A 23731-nucleotide genomic window follows, 5' to 3' on the forward strand; every position below is an offset into this window, starting at 1 on the left:
ACGAGTTTTGCCTTTTTCTTCTGATTGTCCCCCAGGGGCTGGGGACTGAGAGAGTGTTCGTGTCGTTCTTTCTTGCTGACTGAGAATAAACCATGACATACGGAAAACAAAGCAGGATATATTTTTTTGGCTTTGAATGGGCAAAAGCATTAAAGTTAAGAGAGGAGGTTTTCAGCTTATCCTAGAAGACAGAAACTAACCAAAAGACTAGTGCAGCCAATGTTGCATTTTATTTTATCTTACTGTAACCTGATGGTGCCATTTAACTTCTGCATTATTTTGTCTTAACCTTAAGTCCTGAGAGTGATGTGATACCTGTGAAGCTTAAAACTGAGTTAGTCTGAGATATTACCGTCTCCCTGATCTCTCTTGCCCAAAGACTAAGAGGAGTTACTATCCAAGAAGCTGGCAGTGATCTGAGCCGAGAACCGGTGTCACAGGGGTCATGAGAGGTGGAATATCTTCCCTTTACTAGCAAAAAGTCTGTGGCATGTACCAAAAACAGTGAGTGAGAGCACAGCTGCAACCTGTCTGCTACATTTGGACATCAGAGGTCTCAGGATGATTTTGAGAAATACTCTTATCTCATAATGAAGTATGTAAAACCTGCTGCTCTTGTGTAGATCTAAGGAAGAAGGGTAGCAGCCACAGTGAACGCAGAAGGTTTATCTGCTACATCTTGTAAATACACTGGAGTAGCTCGCAAGTTACCTAAACAGCATACGATGATTTTCATTATTGTCCATGGTCTGAACAACTTTGTGTAAAACGTTTATTTGCTTCTCTCCCCAGGAATACATTGTAATGGGACATTTGATCAATTTGTTTGCTGGCCTTACTCACCCCCAGGAAACGTCTCTGTTCCTTGTCCTTCGTATTTGCCGTGGATGGAAAACGGTAACGTGAAAGTGGTCACTTCAAGTTTATGCTGTGAATCCAGCTAAAGGACAGATGGTGCCGGTCTCTCTTGTCCCAGCGTACTCTGAAGTGTCAGGGCTTTCTTGTCTCACCTCATTTCACCTCTTTTCTGATTTGTGGAACAAAATTGTTGTTGATGTTTAATTATTTACTCTTTTTCTCCATGTGTGCTTGTTACAGCTCCATACCGTCTGCTACAAAGCAACATTTCCAGGATCATGTAACCTTTATTGGCAGTAGCAGACTGGGGGTTCAGCTTCTGAGGTTCATGTCTGGGGTCCCCACCGGTGCCAGACGTGAAGCTCTGTCCCAGAAAACTGGAATAGCCAAACAAAGCAGCAGTCCAAGCCGTCAGCCCTCCAGTAGGTCATACCGCTGTACCAGCAAGTGGCGTGGTGAAAAAACAAGCTTTCTGAGAAGCCTTTTCTCAGAGGGATTGGAGCAGGGAGGCTCTCAGGAAGGGAAAAAGAATGACATCTGCAGGAGCGAAACTGTCCAAAAGCAAACAACATTCCCTTTCTCCTAAACAAACGAAAGGACATTCCTACCACTGCGGCTTGGCATTTCTGAGTCCTGCTACACAACCTTTCTTAGCTGCATGTGGCTCTCTTAGCTACATTTCTAATAATACTTAGAAGGACCAATTGTGCCCGAGTCCTTTAGTTTATGGGAGAAGAGTATGGGCTGCTTATCCTAGCTTTCTATAGCCCACCTCACACATGGTTTGTTCTGTAGCATCATCATTTGTGCTTTTTTGTGCTGCTAAATGTACAGAGACATGGCTGCTATCTAGTCTCACAAATAACTGCTTCTGACAACCCTTTAGAACAAATTCAGCTCTTCATCATAAACATAAAAGCATCTTCCTTCCCTGCATGCAATGGAAATTCTTTTTTTTTTCTCTTTTTCTGACTAAATTTCTATAAAAGCAGGATGTAAGACATGGTAACAGGTTATGAAGCTTCTAATTGTGTCAGCAGTAGGGAACACCGTGGGCCTGCTGTGTTGCAGGATCATCTGGCATTCTCATCCATGCCACAGCACCTTAGGAGAGGAGTCAGTAGAGGCAGCCCAACTGTCTGTTTGTCCTAGAGAGTTTGCAGGACTGGGCTTAGGGTTGCTTGTGGTCCCCATTTCCATGGCTGGTCCCATTTCCAAGGCACAAGTGACTCTGTTCTGGGACACCAATGGACTGGGACCAGAAATGCTTGGACGCTTGGGGTAAATTTATTGTGTTTTGTCATCATTGCCAAGCCTGAGCACTGAAAAATTAGGGTAGTCTAGAATCCTGATCACATTTCATAGATGCGTTCTGATTTTCTTTTTCAGTGTCCAGTCTCCACACAGAGTTCTTGCTCTATCACAGCAAACTGTGTTCCCAAAGCAGTTCTCTCAGTTCCAGTTATTCTGAGCAAAACAAGATACTCTGTTTGTTGCTGCAACCCTTAAACACTTTCTAATTCAAACACAAATGAAAAAGCTCAGGTCTGATTAGAAATAAATGGAAGGCAGCTGTTGAGGACAACACCAAACAAACATCAGCCAGAGTCCCCATATCATTCTTCTGATGTTATGAGCGAATTCTTAATTAGTATAAACTAGGACAATGCAGTGAAAGCCAAGAAAGCTTCACCGGTTCACAGCACCTGCTGATCGGACCTCAAAGCACATAAATAAGACACCAGACACAGCTGTTTCAGAGAAAGATCATTCCAGAATCAAACCATACTCTTCCTCCTACAACTTTGACTACACCACCTGGGCAATGTGGTACCAATACTTGATGGAACCTTTGAGCCTAATGAGGAAAAAGTAATAAAGTGAGATGTAGGCTTTTCTTTTGGATGTAGTAACTATGTATTTTTTGTAAATACCAGGTACATTCTGGGAGTTTATTTCTGCTAGATTACATTCCTACTTAGTCCTATGTAAATACGAAAAATATATTATCAAAGACAAAAGTGGTTTTTATTTCTTTTTTTGAGTGAGGGTGAAGTAGTGTCTATTGCTGTGGTGTAAGGGAGAAATCTTTAAAACGTGTATGAAAAACGAAATCTTTATTTTGACCTTTCAGACTAAACCTCTGTTTACTTTCAGGAAGTGTAGGGTATGTATACAGAGTCTGCTTGGATGACGGGACTTGGCAAACAAAGGAAAACTCCACAGACATTTGGCGTGATAGTTCAGAATGTTCTGAGAAAAATCATTTCAAAAAAAATGTAAGTATGTTCTATATTACGATTTAATACTTTAATCTTCTTGAGCCTTTCTTAAGTAACCGATAAAACATTTCCAGTGAACACCAGCAAAAGATGTTCAGATTTTACTTAGATTACCAAATGGAAACCTGTTATTTTATTTAGAAGAAGCAGAAGAAAGATTAAGGAGGGGAATTCCTGCTTTAGATGCCACAAATTATTTTCTGTTCAGAGTCCAGTGTTCACGTGTTGAATTTCTCCGAACGAAATTAAAAAAGACTGCAACTTGACAAGCAAATAACTTAAATTCAAAGCACCCCATCATCTGCCCCAAATCGCTGCGGTCTACCAAGGCCAGGCAACTTCATTCCCTGACGCTTCCTGTGCCTTTTAGCATTTAATGAGCCGTTAACCGGCCCTTTCAAATTTAATTAGTTACAGACTGAAGGATTCATCACAATGCAAACGCCATCTGCCCGGGTCTGACACAGCAGGCAGCCGGGGTGCTGGGTTTGTCAGTGGCGGGGAACGGCTCTCCCAAGCCGCACGAAGAGCGAACTACACGCTCCCGCCTCGGCAGCGCTCGGCCCTTTCTACCGGGGGGGAACTGGAGACAACCGCTGCTCAGCGCCGGGCCGCGGGGCTGGGAATCGCGCTCTCGCAGCCGGGTGCGGTCCCCGCCCGGCAGCCGCGGGTGGCCCCGGCCCGGGGCGGTGCGGGCGAGGACGGCCCGAGGGGGGCTCCGGGCGCGCTGCCGGCTCGGCGGGGCACGGGCTTGCGAGGACCGCGGCGGAGTTTGAGGTAACGGCAAAGTGTGTGGCTTATCGGGTTTCAGCTTCTTGTAACTTCTGTTGTCATGGAGTTCAGCTCTGCCGATGTCAAAATGAAGTCTCTTAGGTAAGCAGTACTACCGTCGATTATTTTTTTCCTTTTTAGTACTTTGTTGGGTGAGCACTCTTTATTGGGTAACATTATTGATTCCTTTATTCAACGCTATTAGTTCAGGATCCCCATGTGCTATTAAGTTTTTACTAAACTCTTTATATAGTGAGTACATGAACTTCCAAACTTACAGTTTATTTATACAAGTGTGATAAATATTCATAAGTACTGAGAGTTTTCCATGGTTTGTTGACCATTCTGGATCGCAAAGTTGTGGGTGGGAGACACATTAATTCATCTTGTGTGACAGCAGGCAATGTCTCTGAAAGCTTTAACCAGCTTTCTTACCACCACAAATGTGGTTTTGTACCTGTTTGTTGTACTTAGTGGAAAACACCAAGATGTTAGAAATAACCCAGAGCCAGTATCTGCATACACCGGAGGAATCAGCTTGATTTCATTTGCTATGGTGTTGCAAAATTGTCACAGCCAAGATGATAACTCATGTTTTTTATTAGGTTCATGCCTGTTTGAATGTTTTCATGGGGCAGAGTGACTAATGGCTGTGCTATGGGATCCTCATGCACACACGCTGCTCTACCTGCGCACTTTCACCCTCTCCAAGAGTTTCTACTGCCAGGGACAGCCCACTCGTACTGTCCAGATAGTACTCATTAGCATAAAACGATTAGAGACCCTCCTGGCTGGAAGACAGGGCTAAAATCCCTGGTGCTGAGAAGTAAGACAATTCACAAAGAAAATGGCAAAATCACTGAGGAAAAGACACAGGTTCCAATAAAATCTTTGCAGGGCAAAAATGGATTATGAAAGTACCTCTAAGTCATATACCCTGTATCTCTATGTCCCCTCTGCAGAGAAGCTTTTACTGAGCTAGAAAAGCAATATGAAGAGATGAGAGGTAGACGTAAGCAGCTAAATGGAAAAACTTAGCAAGACAAAATGTTAAATGAAGCAAAGTGGAAAGAAAGTGTGGGTGCCCCTCTTCCTCCTCTGAGGTCTTATTCGTCATTCGAAGACATTCTAGACAGCTCTAATTTTAGTTTTTTTTCTTTGAACTCATGGCAGAAGTCAGTCTATTCCAATGACTAGACAGAGCTGACTCTCAAAATTGTACAGATACAACTGGTCTGTAACTGTGTCCCCAGGCCACGCACACGGTAATGGCACTTGTGTGTACGGGTTGAGTGCATTGATCTCTGCAGTTATTAAACGACCAGGATCCATTTGGTGCATGTAATCATGGCAACGATTGGCTGTAAGTCAGACTACAAACGGTGTTTGTGTAGGAGCAATCTGGAACGAGATCGGGAGTGCCTTCAAATTTAAAAAGAAACTAAGGCTGTCTGCACAAGTCTCTGTCACGCAGTGATTTCATGAGGCGATAGAGGGAACGGGCACCAGGAACCTCCGCTGGTTATGTTGCAATGCAAAGAAGTTGGCCTCAGAAGTTTCTGAGCTGCATTCGTGCTCTGCCTGCATGTGTAACACACTTTTCTTCTTTGTTCCTAGGAAGAAGAACATAAATTACTTACCACGTTACAGTTGTTGTACACTATAGGATATTATTTTTCTCTCATCTCACTTGTATTAGCTCTCCTTATACTTTCTTTCCTCAGGTTAGTACAACTTTACATGTGTTTAAAAGTACAGGCCCCAGTACGCACACTCTTCTTTTCATGTAATTTAATTTATTGCTTAGCTTCTGAGGTGAATAACTTGTATTTTCCTAATAAGCATTATAAAAGCAATTCCCAAGCAAGATCCACTGAGAGCAACAATGTGAATACAACAGTATTTTTTTCATTTCTGCAAATTAAATATATTCCAAAGGATTCATACATATATTTTTTTTCTCCCACAGAAAACTTCACTGCACAAGAAACTACATCCATATGAATTTATTTGCATCTTTTATCCTGCGTGCCACAGCAGTTCTTATAAAAGATACTGTATACTACAATATTTACTCCAAAAGACCGAATGATGAAACTGGATGGATATTATACCTCAGTCCTGAGGTAACTTGTTAGTTCCTTGCTAACAGTAAATGTGAGCTGCTAGTGGCTGTAACAGTTACAGTTTTGCAAGTTTGCCATATAGCAGACAGTTTTGAGGTGTTAGTTGAGCTTTGAATGCTGAAATTTTGCTGACAAAGCTTGGGTTAATCAAGAAAAAAAATCTGTTTTGATAAATTTTAATAGATTGGTTTTAATGAAGCCTTGTATTAAAAAAACAAATTAGTCAATAGTTATATTTAGAAGCATCTAACTAAGCAAAACAACTTAAACCTGTATTTTTTTGGAAGAAAACTACATATTTATTTGGCACTTCTATAACACTATATTTATTCACTCTTGATATGCATAGGACAATGCAATGCACACAAATCTTGCTTTTAACACAATGTTATCAAACATTTGTTAATGTTTGATAACACAATGTTAAACAGTTATTTGCTGTGAAAGAAGACGAAAAGAGAAAAAATATAGTTTAAAGGCTTTTCTATATTAAGAATATGTGCTAATTTTCTTACACTTGTTTAGATAATGGAATAACAACATCTCTCATTTGCAACCACTGTGGAGAAATTACACTTGTATGATGCTGTATGAATATAGTTTGGCCATATCAACAAGCAAAATTACCTGCAAGATGTTAACAGTGACTATTATTTTAATAGCTCATTGGTAAAAATTCTGAATAAGCAGATCATGACAAAGAACACATATCCCAGCCTACGCTGTCATTGTCTCTTCCTACTTGGTACCTCCTCTCAAACTCCGACAAAGTAGGAGCCTTTAAATCGTCTCACTCCCCTGCAGCCTCTCCTAAGCAGCAAGGAGAATCTTGTGAGATATGTGACCGAATCGCAGTTCTATCACAACCACGTGCTAGTTTTAAAATGGCTGCTAAAGTAACAAGAGAAAATCAGGATTTGTCAGAGCTTTTATATATTAACAATGATTCCCGGTCTCTCATTTCTACAGATTGTAACAATTTGCAGGACTGCCCAGTTTTTCATGCATTACTTTGTTGGGGCAAATTATTTTTGGCTATTAGTAGAAGGAATTTATCTCCATACATTATTGATAACTGTTGTACTCTCTGAAAGACGACTACTACAGACGTATATTGTGATAGGATGGGGTAAGTACATAACAATTTCCAGGTTTTTGATTCTGTGCTATTTATTGAGTCAGTGGTGGACACTTTGTAATTAAGAAAGAAAAAATCTGAATTCTCTTTTATTTTTTTGTTTTGAAGTCAACAATTGTCAATAAGGTATACCAGCAGTGATACTATTCATTGCAGTTCAGGTTGATCTGCAGGTACAGGAAGTGAGTGAATTGTTTCATAAGAGAACTGCAGCTTAGTAGACAGAACAAGATGAAATTTTACTATATTTGTCGGTATTTTCTATCATCACTGAATATTATGATACTATCAGCAACTTCATTTTCTTCCTTTGTAATAGAGTATCTACATAGCAAAGATTAACATTAACAATTTTCTTTTATATGTTCACCTTAAGTTCTAAAGTGTACTTTAAGTTAGAGGACAACCTTTGGAATAGAATAGAGTAGAATAGAATAGCCTAGCCTAGCCTAGGTTGGAAGGGACCTTTCAGATCATCTACTCCAAGCATCAGCCTAACACTGACAAAAACCATCACTAAACCATATCGCTAACCACTACGTATACCTGTCTTTTAAATACCCCCAGGGATGACGATTCCACCACTTCCCTGGGCAGCCTGTTACAATACTTAATAACACTTTCAGTGTAAAAAATTTTCCTAATATCCATCTAAACCTCCCCTGGTGCAACTTGAGGCTGTTTCCTCTTGTCCTATCGCCTGTTCCTTGGGAGAAAAACACCAACTCCCACCTACCCCCTCCTTTCAGGGAGCTGCAGAGAGCGAGAAGGTCTCCCCTCAGCCCCCTTTTCTCCAGGCTGAACACCCCCAGCTCCCTCAGCTGCTCCTCACAGGACTTGTGCTCCAGACCCCTCACCAGCTCCATTGCCCTCCTCTGGACACCCTCCAGCACCTCAATGTCTTTTTTGTGGTGACGGGCCCAAAACTGGACACAGCCCGCGAGGTGGGACCTCACCAGTGCCCAGTACCGGGGGATGGTCACTTCCCTAGTCCTACTCACCACACTGTTCCTGGTACAGGTCAGGATGCTGTTGGCCTTCTTGGCCACCTGGGCACACTGCTGGCTCACATGCAGCTGGCAGTTGACCAACACCCCCAGGTCCTTTTCTGCCGGGCAGCTCTCCAGACACTCCTCCCCAGGCTTGTAACGCTGCATGGAGTTGTTGTGACCCAAGTGCAGGATGTGGCACTTGCCCTTGTTGAACCTCATACCATTGGCCTTGGCCCATCGATGCAGCCTGTCCAGAACCTCTGCAAAGCCTTTCTACCCTCAAGCAGGTCAACACTCCCACTTAACTTAGTGCCATCTGCAAACTTATTGTGGGTGCACTCAGTCGCCTTGTCCAGATCATTGATAAAGATATTAAAGAGAACTGGACCCAGTACTTAAGTCCTGGGGAACACCACTCATGACCGGCCACCATCCATTCACCACCACTCTCTGGGCCCAGCTCTCCAGCCAGTTTTTAACCCAGTGAAGAGTACTCCTGTCCAAGCCATGCGCAGCCAGTTTCTCCATGAGAATGCTGTGGGAAGCCATATCAAAGGCTTTACCTTTCCCTCATCCGCCAAGCAGGTCACTTTGTCATAGAAGGAGATCAGGTTTGTCAAGCAGGACCTGCCTTTCATGAACTCATGCTGACTGGGCCTGATCACCAGTTGTCCTTCATGTGACGCATAATGGCACTCAGGATGATCTCTTCCATGACCCTTCCAGGCACTGAGGTCAGACTGACAGGTCTGTAGTTCCTCAGATCATCCTTCCGGCCCTTCTTGTGGATGAGCATCACATTTGCTAGACGTCGGTCAACTGGGACCTCCCCAGGTGGGGATGTCTTGGATGGAAAGTGTCTTGCTGAGCACTTCTGCCAGCTCCCTCAACACCCTCGGGTGGATCCCATCAGGCCCCATAGACTTGTGTATGTCTAGGTGATGGAACAGGTCCCTCACCATCTCCCTTTGGATTATGGGGGCTTCATTCTGCTCCCCACCCCTATCTACTATCTCAGGGGTCTAGTACTCGGGGAATAATCGATACTACTACTAAAGACTGAGGCAAAGAAGGCATTAAGTACCTCAGCCTTCTCCTGATCCTTTGTCACCATTTTACCGCCTTCATCTGATAAAGGATGGAGGTTATCCTTAGTCCTCCTTTTATTTCTAATGTATTTATAGAAAGGTTTTTTATTGTTCTTAGCATCCAAAGCTGAGTGAGGTTCTAGTTGGGCTTTGGCCCTTCTAATTTTCTCCCTGCACAGCCTAACAACATCTTTGTGGTCTTCCTGAGTGGTCTGCCCCTTCTTCCAAAGGCCATCAACTCTCCTTTTTTCCTTCAGTTGTAACCATATCTGGTTAGGTATCGTGTACATACTGAAATGGATCGAGCTCTCCCCTGGGGCGGACGAAGAGAGAGTTGAGAGCTTGTGGGTAAGGATTAAGGGTCAGGCTAATACGAGAGACACTGTTGTGGGTATTTATTACAGGCCACCTGATCAGGATGGGGAAGATGAGGAGGTCTTCTACAGACAGCTGAAAGTATCCTTGCAATCACAGGCCTTGGTTCTCATGGGGGACTTCAATCACCCCGATATCTGCTGGGAAGGCTACACAGCCAGGCATGTACAGTCACAGAATCACAGAATGGTGGGGGTTGGAAGGGACCTCTGGAGATCATCTAGTCCAACCCCCCTGCCAGAGCAGGGTCACCCAGAGCAGGTGGCACAGGAACGCGTCCAGGTGGGTTTGGAATGTCTCCAGAGATGGAGACTCCACCACCTCTCTGGGCAGCCTGTTCCAGTGCTCTGCCACTCACAAAGGAAAGAAGTTCCTTTTTATGTTTAGGTGCAACTTCCTATGCTCAAGTTTGTGCCCGTTACCCCTTGTCCTGTCCCCAGGCACCACTGAAAAGAGCCTGGCCCCATCTTCCTGACACTCATCCTGTCAGTATTTATAAGCGTTGATAAGATCCCCCCTCAGTTGTCTTTTTTCCAGACTGAAGAGACCCAAGTCCTTTAGCCTTTCTTCATAAATGAGGTGTTCCAATCTCCTCATCATCTTTGTAGCCCTTTGCTGTCCCCTCTCCAGCAGTTCACTGTCCTTTTTGAACCGGGGAGCCTGGAACTGGACACAGTACTCCAGATGCGGCCTCAACAAGTCCAGGAGGTTCCTCCAGCGTGTTGATGACAGCTTTTTGACTCAGGAGCCAATAAGAAGTGTACTACTGGACCTAATACTAACAAACAAAGAGGGACTGGTGGAGGATGTTAAGGTTGGGGGCAGCCTTGGCTGTAGTGATCATGAGAAGATAGAGTTCAGGATCATGGGTAGTATGCACAAAACAACAAGTAGGATTGCAACCTTGGACTTCAGGAGGGCTAACTTTGACCTCTTCAAGAAATTGCTTGGAGAAATCCCATGGGCTAGGGCTCTGGAAGGCAGGGGGGCTCAAGAGAGATGGTTGGTATTCAAATACCACTTTCTCCAAGCTCAGGATCGGTGCGTCCATAAGAGCAAGAAATCAGACAAGGGAAGCAGGCGACCTGCGTGGTTGAGCAGGGAGCTTCTGAAAAAGCACAAGTGGAACAAGGAAGTTTACAGCACATGGAAGAAGGGACTGACCACTTAGGAAGATTGCAAGAATGCCATCAGAGTATGCAGGGATGAAACAAGGAAAGCCAAGGCCTCCTTGGAATTAAGCCTGGCAAGGGAAGTTAAGGTCAACAGGAAGGGTTTCGTCAAGTATATTGGAGGCAAAAGGAAAACTAGAGAAAATGTGGGCCCGCTGTTGAATGAGACAGGTGCCATGGTGACAGAGGATGCAGGAAAGGCAGAGTTACTGAATGCCTTCTTTGCTTCAGTTTTTACTGCTCAGGCCGACCCTCAGGAGTCCCAGACTTTGGAGGTAACAGAGAAAGTCTGGACGAAGGAAGACTTCCCTTTGGTTGAGGAGGGTCAAGTTAGAGTTCAGTTAAGTAAACTGGATATCCACAAGTCCATGAGTCCTGATGGGATGCACCCACGAGTGCTGAGGGAGCTGCAGATGTCATTGCTGAGTCACTCTCCATCATCTTTGAAAGGTCCTGGGGAACAGGCGAGGTGCCTGGGGACTGGAGGAAAGCCAGTGGCACTCCAGTCTTCAAAAAGGTCAAGAAGGAAGACCCAGTAAACTACAGACCAGTCAGCCTCACCTCCATCCCTGGAAGGATGATGGAACAGCTCATTCTGGGTGTCATCTCAAAGCATATGGAGGAAAAGAAAGCTATCAGAAGTACTCAACATGGATTCACCAAGGGGAAATCATGTCTGGCTAATCTGATAGCTGCCTACGATGGCATGACTGGATGGGTAGATGAGGGGAGGGCAGTGGATGTTGTCTACCTTGACTTCAGCAAGGCTTTTCACGTGGCCTCCCACAGCATCCTCATAGGGAAGCTTAGGAAGTGTGGTTTAGATGAATGGACAGTGGGGTGGATTGAAAACTGGTTGAAAGATAGAGCTCAGAGGGTCATGATTAGGGCCACAGAGTCTAGTTGGAGGTCAGTGATGAGTGGTGTTCCCCAGGGGTCAGTACTGGGTCTAGTCCTGTTCAGTATATTCATTGATGACCTGGATGAAGGGATGGAGTGCACCCTCAGCAAGTTCACCGATGACACAAAGCTGGGGGGGTGGCTGACATGCCAGAAGGCTTTGCCGCCATACAGTGAGATCTGGACAGGCTGGAGAGTTGGGTGGAGAGGAACCTTATGAAATTCAACAAGGGCAAGTGTAGGGTGCTGCATCTGGGGAGGAATAACCCCCTGCACCAGGACAGGTTGGGGATGACCTGCTGGAGAGCAGCTCAGTTGAAAGAGACCTGGGAGTCCTGGTGGACAACAGGATGCCCATGAGCCAGCAATGTGCCCTTGTGGCCAAGAAGACCAATGGCATCCTGGGGTGCATCAAGAAGAGTGTGGCCAGCAGGCGGAGGGAGGTCATCCTCCCCCTCTACTCTGCCTTGGTGAGGCCGCACCTGGAGTACTGTGTCCAGTTCTGGGCTCCCCGGTTCAAGGAGGACAGGGAACCGCTGGAGAGGGTGCAGCAGAGAGCTACCAAGATGATTAGGGGACTGGAACACCTCTCTTATTAGGAAAGCCTGAGTGACTTGGGTCTTTTTAGTCTGTAAAAAAGAAGACTGAGGGTGGGTCTTATCAATGTTTATAAATACTTAAAGGGTGGGTGTCAGGAGGATGGGGCCAGTCTTTTTTCAGTGGGGCCCAGTGACAAGACAAGAGGCAACATGCACAAACTTGAACACAGGAAATTCCATCTCAACATGAGAAGGAACAACTTTCCTGTGAGCGTGGCAGAGTCCTGGCACAGGCTGCTCAGAGAGGTGGTGGATTCTCCATCTCTGGAGACATTCCAAACCCACCTGGACGCGTTTCTGTGCCACCTGCTCTGGGTGACCCTGTTCTGGCAGGGGGGTTGGACTAGATGATCTCCAGAGGTCCCTTCCACCCCCCACCATTCTGTGATTGTGTGATCTCTCTGTTCATCTAGGCTGGTCTTTTTCCCTGATGCTGGTTTTCTGGCACGTGGGGATGGCCTGCTCCTGCACCTCTAAGACTTCCTTCTTGAAAAATGTCCAGCCTTCCTGGACTCCTTCGCCCTTCAGGACTGCTTCCGAAGGGACTCTCTCAAGCAGATTCCTGAGAAACTAAAGTCTGCCCTCTGGAAATCCAAGGTGGCAGTTCTGCTGACCCCCCTCCTTGCTTTTCTAAGAATGGAAAACTCTATCATTTTGTGATAACTATGCCCAGGACAGCCTCCAACCATCACATTCCCCACAAGTCCTTCTCTCTTCACAAACAACGGGTCCAGCAGGCCTCCTTCCCTAGTTGGCTCCCTCACCAGCTGTGTCAGGAAGTTATCCTCAACACATTCCAGGAACCACCTAGACCATTCCCTCTGAGCTGTATTGTATTCCCAGCAGATATCTGGTGGGTTGAAGTCTCCCACGAGAGGAGACAAGGGTTAGCGATCTTGAGACTTCTCACATCTGCTTGTAGACTATTTCATCTACCTCTACATTCTGGTTGGGCCATCTGAAACAGACTCCCACCATACCTGCCTTGTTGGCCCTCCCCCTGATTCTTACACATAAACACTTGACCCTATTGTCACCATCATTAAGTTTTGACATTCATAAGACTCCCTAACATACGGAGCCACCCCACCTCCTCTCCTTCCTTGCCTGTCCCTTCTGAAGAGTTTGTAGCCATCTAATGCAACACTCCAGTCATGCCAGTCATTCCACCACGTTTCCATGATGGCAACTGCATCACAGTTTTCCTGCTGCACAGTGGCTTCCAGGTCCTCCTGTATGTTGCCCGTGCTGCGTGCATTAGCTTCAGTTGGGCTAATGGTCCTGCCACCTTTTTGCTGGAGAAGCCTTAACTCCTACCTGTCCATTCTCAGGCTCAGCCATAGTTTCTGACCCATCAATGACCCTCACGTCTCCACTGCTGCATGAATCTCCATCCCTTGCCTTCACTGAGTCTGCAGACCAAGCAACCTCATTAGCATCCTGTCCCACAGACATTGGCACACCACCCCCAGGTCTACCTCTAAAGAGCCTGGTTTCATCCCCTTCCCCCTTCAAATCTAGTTTAAAGCCTATTTGATGAGCCCTGCCAGCTCCTGTGCCAAGATCCTTTTCCCGGTGAGAGACACGCATACTCCATCCATCTCTGAAACACTGCATGATTCAGGTCTTATATTTCAGGCATTTTTCAAGGAATAAAGACAATGTAAAGTTAGTTACAAGCATTTGAACAACTTTGTGTAAATTATGTCATGTAATCTGACAATTACATTTCTTGCTTACTCAAAGAGCACAATTCTGTATCTTGCCTGCACAAAGGAGAAAATCAAGGTTTCCCGATTCCCAATGATCATCTAAAATCTACCTGTACAACTTTCAGGCCTTTGAAGGCTTTAAATGAAGACAAAAAATGTACTCTTAGACAATGTGTAAGTTTGTTGCAAGTTTTATTGATTCAAATCTGGTGGCCTGAGCTAAGGAGGAGGATAGAATGGATGGCCATAAGAATGGTTTTACAAGCTGGTTCACTATCACCACGTCTATGTCTGGTGAACTGTATTGTCAGATGTAAAATTGTGTATCCAGGACTGTGGGACTATAGTGTATAGCCCATTTAAAAAAAAAGGAGCAGTGAGTTTTAGAAGGATTTTATTATGGTGGATGATGATATAGTTGTAAATAAATTATTCCGTATTTGCTGTGCTGTACTGCTTGCTAATATCTACCAAAGATAAACATTTTAAAGAGGTGTTTAAACTCAAAAATAAATAACTGAAGCAAATGGCAGTTAAAACTGAAATTATAATTATTATAGTTGGAATGCTGCAACATTTACACGTTTAAAGGAAATTTTTTATTATTGTTATCAAGGCTATGATAAACTCCCTGTCAGTTTTACAGTAATTCATGTCATTCAGTTTTAGTTATCTAAAAGTAGTCCTAGGCTCTCTCTGTACCAGTCACTGGGAACAAAAACAGTTCACTTTAATTCTCTTTGACATCTACCTTACCTCTTGAATTGTGAAATGGGAATTGAATAGCATCTAAAAAAATAGTCTACTGGAAAAATTCCTAGAATTACCTGAATATCAGACAAGGCCATTTTTCATGCTCTTTTAATAAGACTGTATTAATTTATAAACAAAGAACGATTGCTGTAGAAAAATGCCAACACTTAAAGCAAGATCCAAAACAGGACTTCAGCATCTAAAATGCCACACAAGGGGAAACCTGGGCAAAAAAGTTTCAAAGGCATGATGTAAAACCCTGTTGAAGTACACAACATAATTTCGGGCAAAACTATCTGGTCTGAGAGAATAAAGATCCACTGAAGAACCCAGAAAACTTAACTCTCTTTTATAGAAATGGCTTGTGTTTACGACTACTGACAAGATTAAAAGATATCTGACTTTTGTCTCTTATAGCGTTTGAACCAGGTTTTGAATTTGTATGAGCTAGTGTTGTAGGCATTGTTCTGAAGATGTGAGTACAGCAGATTGCTTCACTTTGTGCATTGTGTAATCTTGTTATCAGAGATCAATAAAAATGTACTCAGACCCAGTAATTTTAGCAGTGGTACATTTAATTGTGGAGGATTAGATCAGTTAGTTACAAGTGAATGTAAAGCTCATAGTTCACGTTGTGCCAATTTTTTTCCTTTTGTTAAGAATAAGAACAGCTATTTTCTTTTCTTCTTGTTTTACAGTTTCAAATCCAAAATAAGATTTTATTTAGCTTCCTGTAACAATAGAAGAATTCCATAGGAGGTTCCAAGGTAGATGTGAAATTCCACATATGAAATCTTTTTTCACCAAATCCACTCACACATTTAAGCTGAGAAGAACACGTACATATATGCCAGTATATTACAGCTCAGATTTGGTGACCTAAATCTAGGTACATATTGCAACATCTCTATGGAGGATGATGTTTTGTCAGGACAAATACTAAACAGGAACTGTTTCAAATTCAAATATTGCATTTTGGTACTTGGATAGAAATTCACTGGTTAGAATTGTCTCAGGTCTTGTCCCAAAAGAAGTCTAGTTTCTCAGGGTAAAGGATTTTGTTAAAAAAAGGAGATAAAATACATTCCTATACCCTTCTCTGCACAGTCAGTGGTGTGTTGCAAGTATTTTGGACCAGCTTCCTTATGTTTACAGGGAAATAAAGCAGTTAATATTAAGAAAATTAAAGCTTTACTGATTATCTAGCTATGAAGTCAAGCTCCATGTGATTAAAGCAGAATTCCTAATTTTGTCATCCTCATGCCACCTCCCAACTTCTGTCGTTCATCTGATCCCCCAGTATGATTTATGCTGTGTTCACAGAGTGCTGAGTGCTGTTTTCGTATCAGACTTCCTGTGGGCTCTTAGAATCAGGTAGTGCTTAAATCTTTAGTTCAGTCTACCTCATGGAGGAGGCGATTCATTTTATCAAACGAGGTTAAATTTAGATAACTTGTATCGAGACTCTCTCTAGAACCAAAGGAAGAAGACAAGTAACTTTGAAGAGTGAGATATTACAATGTTCAAGAGAAGTGGGATATTACATTAATCCTTTCATGCATCTCTAGATATAGTCACATTGGAACTTTCTTATTTCCTACAGCGTCCATTTCTCTGGCCTTACTTGTATTCATCCACTATGGTGCTGTGAAGATCACTTTTCAAGCTTGCCATTTTGAACATGCTGTCTCATTTTTGGCATCCCTCCTTTTCCTCTTTTACTTCTTACTTATCAGACATTAGCTAATTTCCTTCATTTCCACACTCATTTCTGTTTTCCTCATCTACTAAAAGTTTCTGTCAAAGCATAACACCACATTTAATTGTTCATTGCCAAGCCTCTGGACTTTCTCCTCTGCTGCCCCTGACACTTTAGAGGGTCCTTCTCACCATCCATGCCTTGATTTCTCTGTTCCCTTTCACTTTCCTCTTTAAAGATCCTTTGTGCTGCATTAGCATATGGGCTGCTGACACATCAAGACCACTGTCTTTCACACTGGTTAGTGTTGTCTCACTGCTTCCTCACTCTTCCCACCTCTCTAAATCCATTTGTTGCTTTGATCAGCAGCTCACCGTAGCAGGGTCTAATCATCTTATTCCTTGTTCAAACTGCAACAGGGTAAGTTAATTAAGAAATTTGCTCACTGCTGTAAGAGTATAAATAACAATGATCATCTCCCTGTTGGTTCCACTCCATTGCTCTCATACCTGTATCACGTTACTGATTTCCTAAAGACTTTTTCCCACTAATTAGCTTAATTTCTTATTTATATTTATTAGAATTACTACTAAGATGGGACATCTGGAACCTATTGTAGACATGTGTAGTGCTGCTGCTGCTGAGCCAGCAGGGGCACACCATGCTTACACTTACTGAGACACACTTCCTCAGCTACTGCCCAGGAATTGCACTGGATGACATCACCTCATCCTCCCAGCTACCATCTTTGCCCACAGGACAACCTCATACTCCCCTGGACGTGTACCTCCCTTCCCAAGTGGTCCATACCCTGGTTGTTCTCTCAGACCCACTTGTTGCACCAATGCCACCCCCCACCCAAGTGAGACCCTTTCTATGTCTTTCCTCATTTTACCCACTCAGAAGTCTCTTATCCCTGAGAGAATTTTGCTTTTGGCTCTTTCTCTGCATTGCCACACTCCAGGTCTCCCCATGACCTTAGCTAGCATACCAGAATCCCGAATAGATCCTGTTCTGGCCCCTGTGACCCACATTTCCTTTTTTTTCTACCACATCCACCAGAAAACCTCCTGTGCGTTATTGGGCTGAGAATCCAGTCGAACACCTGCCTTTTGTATCTCATGTGCCTTGTGCTTGTGATTGAAGCTTGCACCTGCACATTTGTAGACTGATGGAATGATGTAGTAATCCTTTGTATCAGGTTTTTTTTCTGTCTGCGGTCTATGATCAGCAGGAGGAGGGGCAACAATAGGGGAATGGGGACTATGGATTATCTTTAAGGGGTCTGGGAAAAGTAAGCCAGGAAAAAAAGCCTTTGTCAGTTGTTTTAATTAACTAACTAGACAGAGTTCCATGCTTCCACTGAAAATTCTTTAAGGTTCAACAAATAAAAATGTTAACAACTGGGGCCTTAGGTCATCTGTGAGGCCCCAAGTGCCAATTATTTTGAATTCTCAGGTTCAGGAATCTAGAAAATTTGGACAGGTCATCAGTGTATGGGTGGGTGTGTATATATGTATGTATCAATTTGAAAATGCAAGATTCAACTATACAATGAAATTTAATTTGTATTTGAACTACAAATGGAGAAAGCTGGGATCAGGCTGATTTTTGTACAATTCTAAATAGAAGAGTGAAAAGCATATGCCTTTATACCACGCACTACTGTAACGTATCTGTGTTTTGTACAAACCATTCTGCAAGCTTGGCTGTCATTGACTCCTTTTTTTTTTTTCAGTTGTTCCTATCCTCTTTGTGGGCCCTTGGGGAATAAGCCGATCAAAACTGGAGAACACAGGGTAGGTTACTAAATAAAATGTGCCATAGAATACAGGTTTTCTGTTTGCTTAATTTTTCTGGAAGCCCTTGACAGTAATTGACACAAGTATTGACTATGGGATTATATTAAGATTATACAGCACTTATTAATACTTGTTACATTTTCTAGGTTCATTTTAGTGCTTTTTAGTAAAACTATTTCTAGAAATTCTCAGATGCATAAATCAAGAAGTAGAACGAACATTCATTGTTCCTGAAATAAAAGCTATTGCATCCAATGTTCGTCCACTTACATGAAGCAAATTGTCAGCAGAAACATCTTCACGGAGAGCATCTTGTTAGTAAGCAAAGGAGACCAGTGCTTTCCTTGGAGACAATCTACACCTTGAGTTTAATTAGTATTCACTGCCTTTTTTTAAAAAAAATCTTATGGAAGATAATGACAAAAACTGATATTCACTAAAAGCTGATATTAAATTAATGTGTTCAGTATTCAGTGAATGAATCAATAAGAGTATCTTGCACTAGTAAACATCAGTTTTCCAGTCTTCTGGTCTTTGATGATTGCATAGACTTTGTTGTTTATGTATGGTTTCTATTGTTCCCCTTTTTTATTCATGGTTCCTAGAGAGTTTTGTTTGGAACACCAATATAGTTAGTAAGCAACAACTGCTTGAGCAGCCCTGTGGAAAAGGACTTGGGGGTCCTGGTGGGTGAAAAGCTGGACATGAGCCAACAATGTGCACTCGCAGCCCAGAAGGCCAATTGCATCCTGGGCTGCATCAGAAGAACCATGGCCAGCAGATCCAGAGAGGGGATTCTGCCCCTCAACTCTGCTCTGGTGAGACCCCACCTGGAGTACTGTGTCCAGCTCTGGAGCCCTCAGCACAAGAAGGACATGGACCTGTTGGAGAGGGGACAAAGGAGGCCACGAAGATAACCAGAGGGCTGGAGCCCCTCTGCTGTGAGGACAGGCTGAGAGAGTTGGGGGTGTTCAGCCTGGAGAAGAGAAGGCTTCGAGGAGACCTTCGAGCCCCTTCCAGTCCCTGAAGGGGGCCTACAGGAAAGCTGGGGAGGGGCTGTTTGCAAGGACTTGTAGTGATAGGACGAGAGGCAATGGTTTAAAGTAGAGCAACGCGGGTTTAGATCAGACATTAGGAAGAAGTTCTTTACACTGAGGGTGATGAGACACTGGCCAGGTTGCCCAGAGACGTGGTGGAGGCCCCATCCCTGGAGATGTTCAAGGCCAGGCTGGATGAGGCTCTGGGCAACCTGATCTAGTTGAAGATGTCCCTGCTGACTGCAGGGGGTTGGACTAGATGGCCTTTAAAGGGCCCTTCCAACCCAACACATTCTATGATTCTATGATCAGGAGCAAAATCACAAATATAGGATTAGGTGTTATATAGACTGTAAATGACAAGCCAGGATTCTACAGGCTAATTTCAGGCTAATTAACACGAAGGAACATGTACATAGGACAAATTAGAAAGTCAGAGCAGGAGAAAAGGAGACAGCTTCAAGGAAACAGTATCCATACTTTTTAGCAGGTCAAGAACCATGATAGAAATTCATAGTTTAACCATTTCCAGTTTCAGATAGATAAATCTGAGTAGGATGAGTTCATTATGAAGGTTTGGTGCCATGTACAGTTGTTGTGTGGATCCAAAGACTGAGTTTGCCAGATAGTTCTGAAGTTTGCGGTCTAGGAAAACATCTCTCAACATTCTGGTGGAAAGATCTTCCGAATAAATACAATTACAGCTGTTGGTGAGACTCTTCCTAGTTTTATTTCATTTCTCCTGAGTGCCACCTTTCAGATGAACTTTGTCAGCTTCCTTGTGAAATACATCCATTATGTAAGCTTTCTGGTTTTCTTTTTCTATGAAAATAATGTAATTATACTTTAAATTATTCTTCAGGTGCTGGGGAACAAATGAACACATGGGAATTTGGTGGATCATCCGAGGACCAATGTTGTTTTCCATTGCAGTAAGAATTATTTCATCTGTTCATAATATCAAGCAGAACTGTGATTTTCTTTTGTGACCCTTTCTCCAAGTGTAATCCAATTTTTGGATTAGAAAAGATGAGACAGAAAAAATTATACATGAAGTTTTTTACTGTGGGTGGATGGGCTTAACATCCTTTTTGTCCATGTACAAACAACAGAGATTTCAGTGTCAGCCTCTCAACACACTGCTGTTTATCTGTGCCATGAATTCTGCACAGCTCCATCTATATCAAAGGTGGAGCCTTTTGCTTCTTACATTTTTTACTTCTTATATTTTTACTCTTATTTTCTCAATGATCACATTACTTAGGAGAGTGCTACCATGTAGTGAGCACCACTAGAAAACTCCAGATTCTCTATAGAGAGATCTTTTGATAACAAGGATGCAGAGAAGTAGCAGCAGAAGTACTGAGGGTCATGGGGAGAAAGGATTCACCTAATGAAAAAAAATGAATCATAGACTGACTTATGAATTTTTTTCTTAAATAAATGCAAAAAAGCATACACCTGAAATGCAGTGATAATGAGGAGATGGAAATAACATGATCAAAACAACTCATGAGGACATGATTACACAGAATTTTTGTAGGTGGAACTATGGTGTGTGTCCGTAATACTTTATATTCTCACGCAGTCAGCAAGGAATAAGAGGATTAGTGGAATAAGTGATTTGATTAGCTAGACAGATGGCAAAGGTTGTAGAGAAGAGACGTACTTTAGTCATGTAAATGTGCATGGGGAGTAAAAGAAGGATTGCTCAAACTGTAATATTAAGGAATTGGTGCATTCAATGCATTAATTGGAAAGGAGGGTACTGGTTTCTGTCCCACTGGAGAAAAGATATAGAAATGAAAACTTCAGAGAAGAAACAATGGACTTTGTTTTGCTGCTGCTGAGTTGGAGACAACTGTGTGAAAGAGAAAGTGGGCATAGTTGGGACTGAGCTGTGAAATGCAGAAACATGCTCAGTAGCCATCAAACCCAGTAAATAATTAGAAGGACAATGGAAAATTATCAAAAAAAAAAAAAATTGCTGTGGAGAGGAGTCAGAAAAGAAAGCAAAAAGGCGTGAGAGGAGGCAAAAGCCAAAAGTGACTGAAACTGTCCCAAAACTGAGGGGAAGGCAAAGATGGATGAAGTCCAGATCTGAGGAAATCTGAACTAATTTCTTCCTGGACATGTATAATTATGAAAGAAGACTCAATCACTGGTTTACTTTTTGAGGGCCTGAGCAGAAAATACACAGCTAGTGGAATATGACCAGCAGAAACAAATAATAGCATTTCTGTTACATCAAAGAGATCAAGAGTTTTGCTTTTGTTGCAAGAACATTAAGTTCACTGATGTTAATATGCTCAACCCAGAGCAAGTCCCCTGAATAATAGGAAATTAAACAGACAAGAGGCAGGAATGCATTCCAAAGTAACTTGAAGACTAGCACCTGGATGGAGACAATCAGTAATTTAAAAATACCTTTTAATTAAGCTATTTCTGCACAATGTCCTTTTAGCCAGTGACCCATTAGGGCATAATCTTCGCTGATGTAAATCAGTGCAAAGAACTGAGGATGTGAACCGCTGTTTTTAGCAAGAGAAGTAATGTCAAGATTGCATGTTACATCCAGAACACAGCATGTTGGAGGAAGTGATTATTCCTCTCTATTCAGCACTTGTGAGAGTCCATCTGGAATACTATATCCATTTTAAGACATTAACATACTGGAGACAGTCCAACAGAGGCCATCAAGGCTATTGGGGCCTGGAGCTCATGATGTACAAGAAGAGGATGAGAGAACTGGGTTTCTTTAGAATTAAGAAGAGAAGGCTAAGAGAGGATCCAGTTGCTGTCTTCAGTAGCAGTAACAATGGGGGCATATGAGGCCAGGAGGGTGCACCAAAAGGATGGTAGAAAATAGACAAGAGCCATAACATACAAAGTTCTGACTAGATACAAAGAAATTTCTGAAGATAGCTTTCTAACCTTAATTCAGATATTAATTCACAGAAAAATCAAGGTGGACATAAAGTGACAGAAGGGATATGAGGTCACCTTAGATTTACATGTAAATAGATAAATATACATGTATGTTATTCCTCTGACATAATTTTTAATCCCTGATTTTTTACATTACATTTTGGGATCTTCTGCCTTGGTGCTATTTCCCAGATTCAGATAGCCCCAGCAGTTTAATTTATTCTGAGCATGTAGCCTCTGATCATTACGATAAGCTTTCTGAATAAATGCCACTAGGACATCCTGTTGCTGTTAGGTTGCAGGACATTCTGTCTGTGATTGTTCCTCAGAATCACACTGAGTGACCCTTACTTGGAAATTGCATCTAAGGCAAACAGGAAATACAGAATCCGGTTTGCCAGTGTACATGATGGTGGCCAGCAGCGGAGCTGAACGTGGGCAGATTCCTTCTGTGGCTAGGTCAGTGTCAAGGTCACTTCGTCACTGATACCATGGGAGCGGCAGGGAAGGAGTTGATGAGAACTGAAATGGAAAGGTTAAGCAAAACAGATGATATCAGATTGCAGGAGAATGGAACATCGAATGTGACTAGAAATGGGAAATCAGAAGTAGCAAAGAGTGGTGAAGAGGAATTACGAGGATGCTCAGCAAGATAAATTGGATAGAGCGACAGACACAGTATGGATGCAAGAGAAATACATAGTGGGCAGAAATGAAGGGGTTAGAAACCCAGAGACGGGTAATGTAATAACCAGACAGGATCTTCTTGATATCCTGTTCTTGGATATAATTCAACAAACTTATCTAAAATCCCCTGGCAAAATGTGTGTCAGCACTACCTAATGATGGTTGTGCATGGATTACAACAGCCAAGTACTGCAGCTGGACCCTGTCCTCATAGGGCATAAGTTGGTGTAGAGGCCAAAAGCTGAGGAGGTACAACCCCAGGCACCAGTATATGCTGTGGTCTACCCAGGTGGAAGGAGGCTTTGTAGAAAAGGACCTGGGGATCCAGGTGGACACCAACTTGACTATGAGCCAACCATGTGCCTTATGGGGCAAAGAAGGCAAATGGTATCCTGAGCTGCCTCAGGCAAAGCATTGCCAGCACGGCAAGGGAGGTGATCCTTCCCTTCTGCTCAGCACTCAGCTCTAGGCCACACCTGGAGTGCAGTGTCCAGTTCTGGGCTCCCCAGTACAAGAGACATACTGAGGAGAGACCAGCAAAGGGACACAAGGATGACTAAGGGACTGAGCACCTCTCCCATGAGGAAAGGCTGAGAGAGCTGGGAGTGTTCAGCCTGGAGAAGAGAAGGCTTAGGGGGATCTCATCAATGTATGTAAATACCTGAAGGAAAGGTGCGAAGAGGACAGAGCCAGGCTCATTTCAGTAGTGCTCAGAGACAGGACCAGAGGCAATGGGCACAAAATGAAACAAGAGGTTTCCTCTGAATATCATGAAATGCTTTTTAACTGTAAGGGTGACAAAGAAGTGGCAC

The 23731-nt window shown here is 43.1% G+C and overlaps 2 protein-coding genes across 2 annotated transcripts in view; one reads left to right on the plus strand and one right to left on the minus strand.

The window, feature by feature from the left end:
* Nucleotides 1–23731, plus strand: part of GLP2R (glucagon like peptide 2 receptor) — a 55454-nt gene that overhangs the window by 15086 nt on the left and 16637 nt on the right. Inside the window, exons 3-9 of the mRNA XM_054221573.1 lie at nt 793–897; nt 3016–3137; nt 5529–5635; nt 5881–6037; nt 7007–7166; nt 18204–18264; nt 20167–20236. Coding sequence (XP_054077548.1) covers nt 793–897; nt 3016–3137; nt 5529–5635; nt 5881–6037; nt 7007–7166; nt 18204–18264; nt 20167–20236 — 782 coding nt within the window. The remainder of the gene's footprint in view (nt 1–792; nt 898–3015; nt 3138–5528; nt 5636–5880; nt 6038–7006; nt 7167–18203; nt 18265–20166; nt 20237–23731) is intronic.
* Nucleotides 3312–23731, minus strand: part of GAS7 (growth arrest specific 7) — a 160107-nt gene continuing 139687 nt past the window's right edge. Inside the window, exon 14 of the mRNA XM_054221563.1 lies at nt 3312–5524. Coding sequence (XP_054077538.1) covers nt 5378–5524 — 147 coding nt within the window. The 3' untranslated portion in view covers nt 3312–5377. The remainder of the gene's footprint in view (nt 5525–23731) is intronic.

This window comes from Rissa tridactyla, chromosome 15, assembly GCF_028500815.1.
Source record: "Rissa tridactyla isolate bRisTri1 chromosome 15, bRisTri1.patW.cur.20221130, whole genome shotgun sequence".
NCBI lineage: Eukaryota > Metazoa > Chordata > Aves > Charadriiformes > Laridae > Rissa > Rissa tridactyla.